This window comes from Hippopotamus amphibius, chromosome 2, assembly GCF_030028045.1.
Source record: "Hippopotamus amphibius kiboko isolate mHipAmp2 chromosome 2, mHipAmp2.hap2, whole genome shotgun sequence".
In the NCBI taxonomy this organism is placed as follows: domain Eukaryota; kingdom Metazoa; phylum Chordata; class Mammalia; order Artiodactyla; family Hippopotamidae; genus Hippopotamus; species Hippopotamus amphibius.
The window spans coordinates 7,457,624-7,470,050 of record NC_080187.1 but is presented as its reverse complement, the minus strand read 5'-3'; the positions used below and the strand labels follow the sequence as shown (position 1 = coordinate 7,470,050).

General features: G+C 46.0%; 1 protein-coding gene across 10 annotated transcripts in view; it reads right to left on the bottom strand.

The window, feature by feature from the left end:
- KYAT1 (kynurenine aminotransferase 1) overlaps positions 1-12,427 on the bottom strand; it is a 33,221-nt gene that overhangs the window by 4,309 nt on the left and 16,485 nt on the right. For 3 of the 10 annotated variants that reach the window (XM_057720509.1, XM_057720508.1, XM_057720510.1), the window contains 3 exons: positions 4,893-4,951; positions 2,566-2,713; positions 24-173 (listed from right to left, as the gene is read on the bottom strand). In XM_057720509.1, coding sequence (XP_057576492.1) covers positions 24-173; positions 2,566-2,713; positions 4,893-4,945 — 351 coding nt within the window. In that variant the 5' untranslated portion in view covers positions 4,946-4,951. Of the gene's footprint in view, positions 1-23; positions 174-2,565; positions 2,714-3,102; positions 4,805-4,892; positions 4,952-7,844; positions 7,975-8,444; positions 8,501-12,427 lie in introns of those variants that run through there. The other 7 variants (XM_057720504.1, XM_057720503.1, XM_057720505.1 and 4 more) reach the window with 5 other exon arrangements.

Below are 12,427 nucleotides of genomic sequence, written 5' to 3'. Positions count from 1 at the left end.
CAGCCCTGGTCTTGCCCACTCACCTCGTCCCCTTCATCCACCAGGGCCTGGAAGGCTGTGAACAGGGCCCCATAGGCACCCACAGTCACCAGCACATTCTTGAGCGGGTCTATCTCCTGTCCCAGCAACTTTCCGAAGAAACTGGCCAGGATCTTTGTCAGGGGTGGGTAACCCTGCCGGGACAGCAGGAATCAGCTGCCTGGCTCAGCCTGGGCCCACCCTCCCGCTCAGATGCATCCAGGCAATTCTAGCACCTTCCAGCAGCAAGCCTGGGGGCAGAGTCAGCTCCTGTGGGGTGAGTTCTTTCATCTCAACTTTAGTTAAGATGCCAGCACTTGGCAGGAAGCCTGCTCTGTGCCAGGCCCAGCATCCAGGGCTGGGATTGGTGGCGAAACAGAGTGCATGTCTTCATGGAGGATGGTCCAAAAGGGCCCTGAAAATAGCAGCAACTCCACACTTTCAACACCTCCCTTTAAGTTTAAGAAGTACTTTCATGCCATCTGATCCTCTTGGCAGCCTCGCAAGAGAGGTATTATTTGATCTCCACTGTTTGACTGGTAGAAAAACAGTGACCCCAGAGAAAGGAAATGACTTGCCCAAGGTCATGCCAGTTGAAGTGCAGGAATAGGACTTTACGTTGCAGCTTGGGAAGCACCCCACTTTGAGAGAAAGATTGGATTCATATACTTGTTTGCTGAGGACACTTACAAAACACTCCAGGCTAAGCCAAGGGACTGAAACCTAAGGTCTAGAACTTAACTAAATAATTCACTAAACCAGATTTGACTGTATAAAATTGAAAAATTTCTGTACACCAAAATATTCCATGAGCAAAGTTAGAAGACAAAGGGAGAAACACTGCAACATAAGAAAAAGAGATAAGATACTTAATATATAAAGAGCTCGTTCAAAGCAATAAGACAAAGATATATACTCAAATGAAAAAAATGAGGTCAGTCAGGAAAGAAAAAGTGCTGAGGCCCAATATGCATGTGAAAAGAATGAACATTCCTGCCAGCTCTGAGACCAGCCTGTTGGGTGTGTAAGTAAACCTTACTAGAGGGCAATTTGACAATATCTAGAATAGGCTGAAACACATACACCCTTTGATTCTCTTGTTTTACTTCTTGGGATTTATCTGAGAGAAATATTCACATATGTGTTGGGGCTACACAAAGAGACATTCACTGTGGCATTGTTTAATAGTGAGATAGCCAAACCAGATCACCAGCGTAGGGCTGGGTAAATAGATTATGGCACATCTAGGCAATGGAATACTATGCAACCATCAAAAAGAAAGAGGCTAATGAGGTACATATACACAATGGAATACTACTCTGCCATGAAAAAGAACAAAATAATGCCATTTGCAGCAACATGGATGCAACTAGAGATGATCACACTAAGTGAAGTAAGTCAGAAAGACAAAGATACATACCATATGATGTCACTAATACATGGAATATAAAATATGCCACAAATGAACCTATCTATGAAACAGAAACAGAATCAGGGACAGAGAGAATAGACTGGTGGTTGCCCGGGGTGACGGGGGTGGGAGAGGGATGCACTGGGAGTTTGGGATTAGCAGATGCAAATTGGTATATATAGAATACACAGACAACAAGGTCCTATTGTATAACACAGGGAACTCTATTCAATATCCTGTGATAAACAATAGTGGAAAAGAATATGAAAAAGGATGTATGTACATGTATGGCTGAGTCACTTTGCTGTACAGTTGTAATTAACACAACATTGTAATTCAACTATACTTCAATAAAAAATAAAGAAAAAGAATGATGCTGTTTTGACATGGAAAGATGCCTATGTCATACTATTTAGTGAAATAAGTCACAGAATATTATTTACAGTATGAGTCCATTTGTGTTAAAAACCACAAATCTCACATACACATTTGTGTTTATATAAGCATTTTTAAAGTTAAAAGTTCCAAAGTCTAAACACTCAGCAAAGTAGCAAATTGTTAGTGGTTATCTCTGGATGGTGGGATTGGAGGAAACTTACCCCCCTATCCCCAGAGGTGCACACCAAAGTTTAAGAATCTACTCCAAGGGCTGGTAAATATTTATTCTGTGATTCTTTAGAGAAAAACTTTGGATTTAGAGTCAAAACGATCAGCAGCTTGTCTTTCAGGGCTCAGCTTAGGGGTCACCTCCTTCAGGAAGCCTTCCCTGATCTCCCAGGTTTCATTCCCTCCTTCCTGCTCCCAAGTACCCCATTCTCCTCCATCACAGCATATCAACTACCTTTGTCTTCTGCTTTTGTTTTGGTTTTTAGTCTGCTTTTCCCACTAGACCATAAGCTCCCAGCTCATGCTTTTTTTTTAATCTGTCTTCCCCCCAGATCATAAGTGTCCCAGGGCCCGGAACAAAGGAGACAGCAGGTGAACACTGAACCATGGCCGAACTGAATTCCTGAGGCTCTGCCCCAAGAACTCTGACACCCAGAGAGGCCTGCTGCCCAGAAAGATCTGTCCCTTCCTCCCCCAGACCCCCTCAGAGGTTCATGTCCGGGGACCCCCAACAGGGCTGGGAGACTCACAAATGCCTTCGTGTACTGGTTCAGCATGAAGTCCCCGCTGACAGCGTGCTGAAAGGCTTCCGTGGCGAAGTCCGGGGGCGGGAAGTCTGGGAAGCCTTGGCCCAAGTTCACGACATCGGCTTCACTGGCCAGCTTGACAAACTCCACCCTGGGCAACACACAGAGGGTGGGTACCAGTCCAACCCTCCACCCGGACCTGGCCTTCCACTCGCTTCCAGGACCGGGTGAGCAAGGCATTGGGTTTGTTCTAGGAAAACTGGATAATCAGCATCCACCCTGGCCTGGAGACCTGTGGTCATAACTAGTTCCAAGCTGATCACATGTCTTAGCCTAGGGGCTTTCCAACTTTCCACCAGGATCCATAGTAAGAAATCACTTTAACATCTCAAACTCTGTAGAGCACAAACATGGACTCAATGTCCTCCTTCCGGGGTGATCCACTGCAGTATTTCCCATCTTATCCACCTCCAGTCTCGAGAAATACTTGTTAAGCGCCCCTAAATGGGTCTCATGACCCGTTCACGTGTCTGTCAGTACCACACTCTATGAGACATGTTCTGCTCCTCGGTCACAGCAGGGACGGAGAAGCTGGGGTTCGCGCGACTTGCCCAGTGGCTCCCAGTTAGCACAGGCAGCCTTTGGGTCCACATCTGTCTAAAGCAACAGTTCTGCTGTTGACAATTACCCTGGACAGACTGGGGCCCCACCAGCCCTGCCATCTGCCATCTCTGGTCCCGACCACCTTTCTTCCAGCCCTGCCTGATGGCCACCTCTTCAGGGAAACTGGGACAGAGGCTGAGAGGCTGGATGAAGAGGCTGGTATGTGGTTCCAGGTTGGTTGGGGGCAGAGGGGTCAGGCTTGGTGGAGTTGAATTTGCATAACTATAAATATCATTATGTCTAAAATTGGTCATTTTCTCTCCAGAGCTCCACAATGTCTCTGAAGACACAGAATTGCTGAGGCTCAGAGAAGCCAGTGACCTGCCCAGAGTCACACAGCAGCTAAGGCAGAGCTAAGATGCAACGTCAGGTGGTGGCTGCTCCGTGGTGGCTGGCACGGGGGAGTCAGGCTCAAATACCCTACAGAGACCGGCTGCCCTATAGTTTGGGCCCCTAGGATCCTGATCCTCAGGCCACCACCCTGGGGTCAGCAGGAACTTGGGGCCTTTTGTGGCCCTCATCCCTCCTGGCACTCCTCCCCTGTCCTGTGCATTCCTCCCAGACCAGCTCCTGCTCTGCCCTGCCTTTGCATGAGACTTAGCCTCTCCCGGCCTCAGTCCTTCCTTCTTTACAATGGGTGTGACAGATTTAAGAGTCTGCTGGGTCTGTGAGTCAGAAAAGATTCTTCCTGTCTCTCCCAGACAGTCATTTCCTCCCTCTGAGTTGGACTTTACCTTATCTGCAAAATGGGCCACAAGCCTGCCCACCTGCCTCACAGAGAGGACCGAGGGTGGCAACCTGGGGAGCAGGAACCTGGAGGCTCAACCTAGAGGGCAGTTGGACGTTATGGGGCCTTTGGGCCTGGCTCCCCCATCCCAAAGACCACGGTGCATCAGAGAAGATGGAGGTGGAAGATTTTTGCAAAACATTTTTGCTGTATAGGAGGGGAGTTTGAAAGAAAACATGGTCCTCTTCTTGGTAAAAACAACAGCCTTTTTTTTTTTTTTTTTTTACACATATAGAGGTAGCTCTATGCCCTTGGCCAAGGGAGGGGTGGGCCAGGAACAGGGGTTGGGGGGGGAAGCAGGAAGGTCCTTAAAACTTTCTCACACATCTTCCATTGCATCTATCGTATCATTAGTGACAAGGGGCACATATGTCTTTCATATTTAGAATAAGTCAATAAAGAAAAGATGTTAACCTCTGCAAGTGTCGGTGAGGGGCTGCCTATGTCTTACCTTCTTATATTCCTTAGCTTTGCTTGTTCTGTACTAAGTGTGAAATAAAAGAATCCCTGGAAAGCCCTCAGCGTGGTGCCTGGGTAGTGGCCATCGCTCACACAGTATTTCACCTCATTCTGCCAAGACCCTTCAGGCGAAACGGAATTATCTCCATTTTCCAGCTGGGGACCTGAGGCTCCGAGCAGGTGAGTCACCGGCCCCAAACGCCACAGCCAGGCAGGGTGAGGCTGAGATCTGGACCCAAGCTGGCTGCTGGGGGTCTCGCCTCTCATGGGCTGTGGCTGCAAATCTCCTGTCCGACTCCAAAGCCATCCTGGGTACCACTGAGTTACTGCAGACCCAGGGACCACCAGCCCCGTCCTGCCTGCGAGCCCAGGCCCCCCCCCGCCCCCGGCCCGCTTCCCTCCCCAGCCCTGCCCGGCTCACCATGGGTTGTGGTCGATTCTGTCCAGCCTGCGAGCCTGCAGCCGTTTGGCCATGGTGAGCTGGAGACAGAGCAAGCGAGGGTCAGTGGTGGAGCCCGGCAGCCTGGGACCCCGGGTGGCAGCTACCCTGTGACCGCAGCCTCCCGTGCACTCCTCTCCTCCGCGAGGAGGCAGAGGGAAGGACTCCCAGAGAAGAGAGGGGGCGGGCTCCTCCTGCCTCCCCAGGCCGCCAGCTCCTCCCCGCTCCACCAGCCTGGACTTGCCCCCCTGCTGCCCAGGATCCACTTGTCCTGGGACACAGTCTGGATTCCTTCAGGTTAAAGTTTGGCCCAGGAGGGGCTGGGGCTGAGGAGGAGGAGCAGGAGGCAGAGGGAGAGCGGAGCAGGGCAAGGACCACGGCGACAGTGACGGCAGCAGCCTCTTGCTAAGCACTTCCGTTGACTTCTCAGAACCACCTGGTTGGGCCCATTGTACAAATGAGAAAGCGGAGAGGCGAGCGGGGAGAGGGATGTGTTCACGATCACACAACAGATACACTCAGACTCAGTCCTGTTGAAGACAAGGACATGTTCTGACTTGGGCAAAGGGGACACTTGCTCGGTCCCGGGCGGGGGGGCAGCTCAGGGGACCTCCCCTCCCCTTCTTCCCTGTGTTCCTTCCAGGCCAGCTTCCCTCTCACCCACAGGTGTGCAGACACTGGCCAGGCCTAAGAACCACCAAAGTCAGGTCCTAAGCCTGCCTTGGCTGGGTGACATCGCACAGGTGCTTTAGCTCCTCCTGCCCTCAGTCTCCCCATCAGTATAACAGGGGCCTGGGCTTCGTGGTCCCTCAGAACCTCCCGGTCCTGTGGGTTGGGGTCTCAGACGGCCGACAGGTGGTGGGGCCACCAGCTGTGGCTAACAGCGAGCCCTCACTGTTCCTCCTGGTCTTAGTCCCCACAGCACCCCTATCAGAAGGGCCAGGATAACCCCCCTCTAAAGATGAGGACACTGAGGCTCAAAGAGGTTCAGGGACTTGCCCAAGGTCTGAGGAGGAGCTGGACAGGACCATGGTCAGGGTGGCAGCACCAGCAGGGCTCCGAGCACTGGCCCTTGCCCTGGAGGAGGGCCTGGGGATGGTCTGTACACGGGCCAGGCTTTTCCACTGCCTGGGAGTCCTGCTGATGTGAGTGATTCACAGAGAGCCCAGCACGCAGCCTGGCACCTCGTGGGTACTTGGCTAACATTGGCATCCCTGTCCCTTCACGCATCTCTGACACCTCTCAAGAGGCCTGGCACTCAGCACATGTCAAAACAGTTAAAAACAAGAGCATGAGTCCTGCCAGGGAAAATGATGTTGTCACCAAAACGTTAGCCAGCAGTGATTACCTTTTTTTTTTCTTTTTTTTTTATGTACCTTGTGGCCCTGAGGACAGGGTGGTATCTTTTTTTTTTTTTTAATTTAAATTTATTTATTTATTTTATTGACTGTGTTGGGTCTTTTTTTGCTGTGTGCGGGCTTTCTTTTAGTTGTGGTGAGCGGGGGCTACTCTTCGTTGTGGTGCGTGGGCTCCTCATTGCCGTGGCTTCTCTTGTGGCGGGGCTCGGGCTCTAGGCACGTGGGCTTCGGTAGTTGCAGCACATGGGCTCAGTAGTTGTGGCTCACGGGCTCTAAAGCGCAGGCTCAATAGTTGTGGCACACGGGCTTAGTTGCTCTGTGGCATGTGGGATCTTCCTGGAGCAGGGATCGAACCCGTGTCCCCTGCATTGGCAGGCGGATTCTTAACCACTGCGCCACCAGGGAAGCCCTGATTATTATTATTATTATTATTATTTTTTTTTAGCAGTGATTATCTTTGGTTGGTTAGTTAACAGATTATTTTGTCTTCTCTTGCTTATGATGTTCTTATTTTCCAAATTTTCTAAAATAAATGTTTTCTTTTTATGATTAAAAAAATGTGGGGGAAAATTATATTTTAGAGGAATGTTTATAAACGTGATATACTGAAATCAATAAAACAGGGTTTCAAATAGCATCTATGCTATGATTATGTTTAAAAAAATATTCCATATTTGTATATATTTTTTCTATGACCATATGTGAATAGAAAAAAAAATTTAGAAGGAAACATCAAAATGTTAACAAAGGTTCTCTCTGAGTGGTGGAATTATAGGTGATTTAATTATAAGTGTACTTTTCTGTTTCTAAGCTTTTTGTATGGAGATCATATATCTGATTGATTCTGATTTGCGTATTTCTGCACGTTGCACTTTCAGATGTGTCTTAGAGTCTACAGCATGAGTTTAATTGGCAATTTCCCCCTTTACTAGTTCATAAAATAACAGTGTCTCTTAATATTGATGGCATTACGGGTTCAATGATATAAGGAATTACTTTTGAATTGGATGTGCATCATAAAAAAATAAAGCAAAGATGAGTCAGGGGCAGCGGAGGGGGTGTGGGTAGAGGTTGGAGTGAGGGAGTTTGAGGAGGGTTCGGGTCGGTGAAGGAGTAGAGGGGTACGGGGCACAGAGAGAGCAAAGGAGGTGAATGGAGTTGAATGCATTTAGGAAGGAGATAAAAAAGGGGGACCCCAGAAACCTGGGGTGCTCAGTGGAGTGACCTTTGAGTATGCCACACACTACTTGGATAAGTAAGGGACCAGCGCCTGTTCTTGAGCTTATGCATATGATATTTATTCAGCCAACACTTATTAAGCACCTACTGTGTACCAAACACTGGGCTGGGCACAGGGGGTGATGGGGAGGCAGCAGCACCAAGGAGACCATTCAGATGCACAGCTACAAGTTCTAGATTAGAAGCAAAGGCAAGGCAGGGGCCCACACCCAGGCTGCAGTCAGAGAAGGCTTCCTGAAAGAGGAGGCTCATGCATAGCTTTGAAGCCAGGACCAAGCCAGATCCCAGGAGCCCTGGGTCACGCAAGCAGCAGAGTACAAGGAGCTAGAGCACTTACAGTCTGGTGCAAACACCGGGTGAGTGAAGCTCCAGACTTCTTTCCCCAGAAGGGCCCCATCAGGTGCAAATAGATGGCCGCTGCCTTCCTGAACATGCCTCCCAGAGCCATGGGGCACTGATGATGTTTCCTCCAAGGGCAGAGGAGAGGGAGGAGAATGCCTTGGCCAGAAAATGGCTCTGAACCCAGGACTTGGTCCCCTCCCCGCCCAACAGCTCTAATAACAACAACAACAAGTGCTAATATTTATTGAGTAGTCAGTGTGTGCCAGGCATGGTTGTCCCTCAGTCCTTGAAACCCTGGGACCCCCATCCCCCCAGCATCCAGAGTGACCCTTTCAAAATGTATATCACCTCTAATTAAAAAATGGTCCAGGAAAAAAAAAAATGGTCCAGGGACTTCCCTGGCTGTCCAGTGGTTGAGACTCCACGCTCCCAATGCAGGGAGCATGGGTTTGATCCCTGGTCGGGGAACTAAGATCCTGTATACTACATGGCACGGCCAAAAAAAAAAAAAATTCCAGGTGAAGATTATGGATGCCCCTGACATTGCAGACAGAGCCAACCCTACACGTTCTGACTCTGGAAACACACATATTACCTGCAAATTATTCCTGTGCTAAAACCAGATCTAAAGCAGATCATGCCTCTGGATTTCTAAAATACAAGGGACAGAAGAACATGTTAAATTGTACCATGGAGATGCAATTAACAAATTCAGACTGATGGAAACTCTGCAGAACAAATGACCCTGTTTCTTCAACAAATAAAATGCAAGAGGGAAAAAAAGCCTGGAGCATTACAGATTAAAAGAGACTCAACAGACATAAATTTAAAAATGAATGCCTGGAAAAATAAGAAAAATGTTGAAGGACACACTGCACAATTTCAAAACTTACTGGGACTTGCCTGGTGGCACTGTGGTTAAGAATCCACCTGCCAATGCAGGGGACATGGGTTCGATCTCTGGTCAGGGAAGATCCCACATGCCCAGAAGTAACTAAGCCTGTGTGCCACAACTACTGAGCCCACGTGCTGTAACTACTGAAGCCTGCATGCCTAGAGCCTGTGCTCCTCAACAAGAGAAGCCCCTGCAATGAGAAGTCCGCTCACTGCAATGAAGAGTAGCCCCTGCTCATCACAACTAGAGAAAGCCTGTGCACAGCAACAAAGACCCAACGCAGCCAATAAGCAAATAAATTAAAAAATTTTTACATAAATAAATATAGTTAAGATGAGTTAAAAAAAAAACTTACTAAAAAGCTAGAGGAACCAAAAAAGTGTGGTACTGGCATAAGAATAGACATATAAATCTAGGGAATAGAATTGACAGCCCAGAAATAAATTGCTATTTGGTCAACTGCTATTTGACACGGGTGCCAAAAAAATTCAATGAGGAAAGGACAGTCTTCAACAAATGGTGCTGGGACAATTAGATATCCCCATGCAAAAGAATGAATTCGGGGACTTCCCTGGTGGCGTAGTGGTTGAGAATCCGCACGCCAATGCAGGGGATACAGGTTTAATCCATGGGCTTGAAAGATCCCACATGCCTTGGAGTAATTAAGCACACAAGCCACAACTTCTGAACCGGGGGGCTACAACTACTGAAGCCCACACACCTAGAGCCTGTGCTCCACAATAAAAGAAGCTGCTGCAATGAGAAGCCCATGTACTGTAAAGAAGAGTAGCCGTCCATCACCTCACCCCCCCCTACAATTAGAGAAAGCCCAAACAGAGCAATGAAGACCCAATACAGCCAAAAAATAAATAAATAAACAAATAAATAAATAACTATTTTTAAAAAGTTGAAAAGAAAATAACCTTAAAAAAAAAAGAATGAATTTGCACTTCTATCTCAAACACAAAAATTAACTCAAAGTGGATCACAGACCTAAATGTAAGAGTTAAAACTACAAAACTCCTTGAAGAAAACAGGAGTAAACCTTTGTGACCTTGCATTAGAAGATGGTTTCTTATATACAACAGCAAAAGCACACGCAATGAAAGAAAAAGTAGATAAATTGGACTTTATCAAAATTAAACAGTTTTGTGTCTCAAAGGATGCTATTAAGAAAGTGAAAAGACAACCCACAGTATGGGAGAAAATATTTGCAAATCATGAATCTGAATCTCTTCAAAGAGATATAAATGGCTACTAAGCACATGAAAAGATGTTCAACCTCATTAGTCATTAGGTAAATGCCATATTAAGATACCACTTCTCACCCACTAGAATGGCTATAACAAATAAGACAGGTAATTACAAGTGTTTCAAGGATGGTGAGAAATTGGAATCGTTGTATATCACTTCTGGGAATGTAAAATGGTGCAGCTGCTGTGGAAAACAGTCTAGAAGTTCCTCAAAACGTTAAACATAGAGTTACCATGTGACCTAGCAATTCTGCTCCTAGGTATACACCCAAGAGAAATGAGAAAAAAAAGTCCACACAAAAACTTGTACATGAATATTCATAAGCAGAATTACTCCTAATAGTCAAAAAAGTGGAAACAACCTAAATGTCCACCAATTGATGAACAAAATGTGGTAAATCCATATGACTTAACAATATCTTTTTTTAAAAAAATAAATTCATTTATTTATTGGCTACGTTGGGTCTATGTTGCTGCACACTGGCTTTCTCTAGTTGCGGCCAGTGGGGCTACTTTTCATTGTGGTGCGTGGGCTCCTCACTGTGGTGGCTTCTCTTGTTGCGGAGCACAGGCTCTAGGTGCATGGGCTTCAGTTGCGGCACTCGGGCTTAATAGCTGTGGCGCACGGGTTTAGTTGCTCCGTGGCATGTGGGATCTTCCTGGAGCAGGGATTGAACCTGTGTCCCCTGAATTGGCAGGCATATCCTCAACCACGGCACTACCTAGGAAGCCCAACAATATATTTTTTTAAAATTTTATTTATTTATTTATTATTTTTTGGGGGGTACACCAAGTTCAATCATCTGTTTTTATACACATATCCCCGTATCCCTTCCCTTCCTTGACTCCCCCCCGCCTCGAGTCCCCCCCACCCTCCCCGCCCCAGTCCTCTAAGGCATCTTCCATCCTTGAGTTGGACTCCCTTTGTTATACAACAACTTCCCACTGACTATCTATTTTACAGTTGGTAGTATATATATGTCTGTGCTACTCTCTCGCTTCATCTCAGCTTCCCCTTCACCCCCCGCCCCCTCCCAGACCTCGAGTTCTGCAGTCCATTCTCTGTATCTGCGTCCTTGCTCTTGTCACTGAGTTCATCAGTACCATTTTTAGATTCCGTATATGTGAGTTAGCATACAATATTTGTCTTTCTCTTTCTGACTTACTTCACCCTGTATGACAGACTGTAGTGCTATCCACCTCATTACATATAGCTCCATCTCATCCCTTTTTATAGCTGAGTAATATTCCATTGTATATCCAACAATATTTTTGATAATGAGAGAGAATGAAGCACTGACACACGCTACAACATGGATGAATCTTGAAACATTATGCTAAGTAAAGGGAGCCCATCACAAAAGACCACAAATTGTATGATTCCATTGATATGAAACAGGCAAACCTACAGAGATAGAGAGTGGATTGCTGATTGCCTTCAGCTGGGAGTGCAGTGGGGGTCGGGGGGAGTGACTGCTAATGGGTATAGTGTCTTTCTGGTGTGATGAAAATGTTCTAAAATTAGACTGTGATCATGGTTTCACAAGTATGAATATACCAAAAACCACTGAATGGTACACTTTAAGGTTGAATGGTGCATGTGTTATATTTCAGTAAAGCTATTTTTAAAAATTGCCAAGGTTTGGGACTTCCCTGGTGGTCCAGTGGTTAAGACTCCGTGCTCCCAATGCAGGGGGCCCAGGTTTGATCCCTGGTCAGGAAACTAGATCCTGCATGCTACAATGAAGAGCCTGTGTGCCACAACTAAGACCCGGCGCAGCCAAATAAATCAATATTTAAAATAAAATAAAATAAAATAAAAATTGCCAAGGTTTTTGTTTGTTTTTAAATTAATTTTTATTGGAGTAGAGTTGCTTTACAATGTTGTGTTAGTTTCTGCTGTACAGCAAAATGAATCAGCTACACATATACATATATCCCCTCTTTTTTGGATTTCCTTCCCATAGTACAGCTACGCTTCTGATTGTTGTTTGCATGATGTATCTCTTTCCATATTTTTACTTTCTACCATTGTCATCCTTATATTTAAATTGTTTTTTAATTCTAATCTGATGTTTTTTGTATTAACTGTAATACTTAATCTATTTTTATGTTATCAAATTATTATTTTTTAATGGAAATTAAATAATGTTTTATTCATTCAATAAGTTGTCTGTAATAAACAGAGAAATAGAGAAAACAACCAGATATTATATATTGGGTTGGCCAAAAAGTTCGTTTGGGATTTTCTATACAATCTCTTTTTTTTTTTTAATATTCATAGACCTTACAAATATATTTGACTTTATTTCAATGATATATTTTTTTTAACATACAATAAACTTCATATATTTAGAGTGTACAACTTGGTATCCCAATCTCCCAATTCATTTCCCCCCAACCCTCCCCGCTTTCCCCACTTCGTGTCCA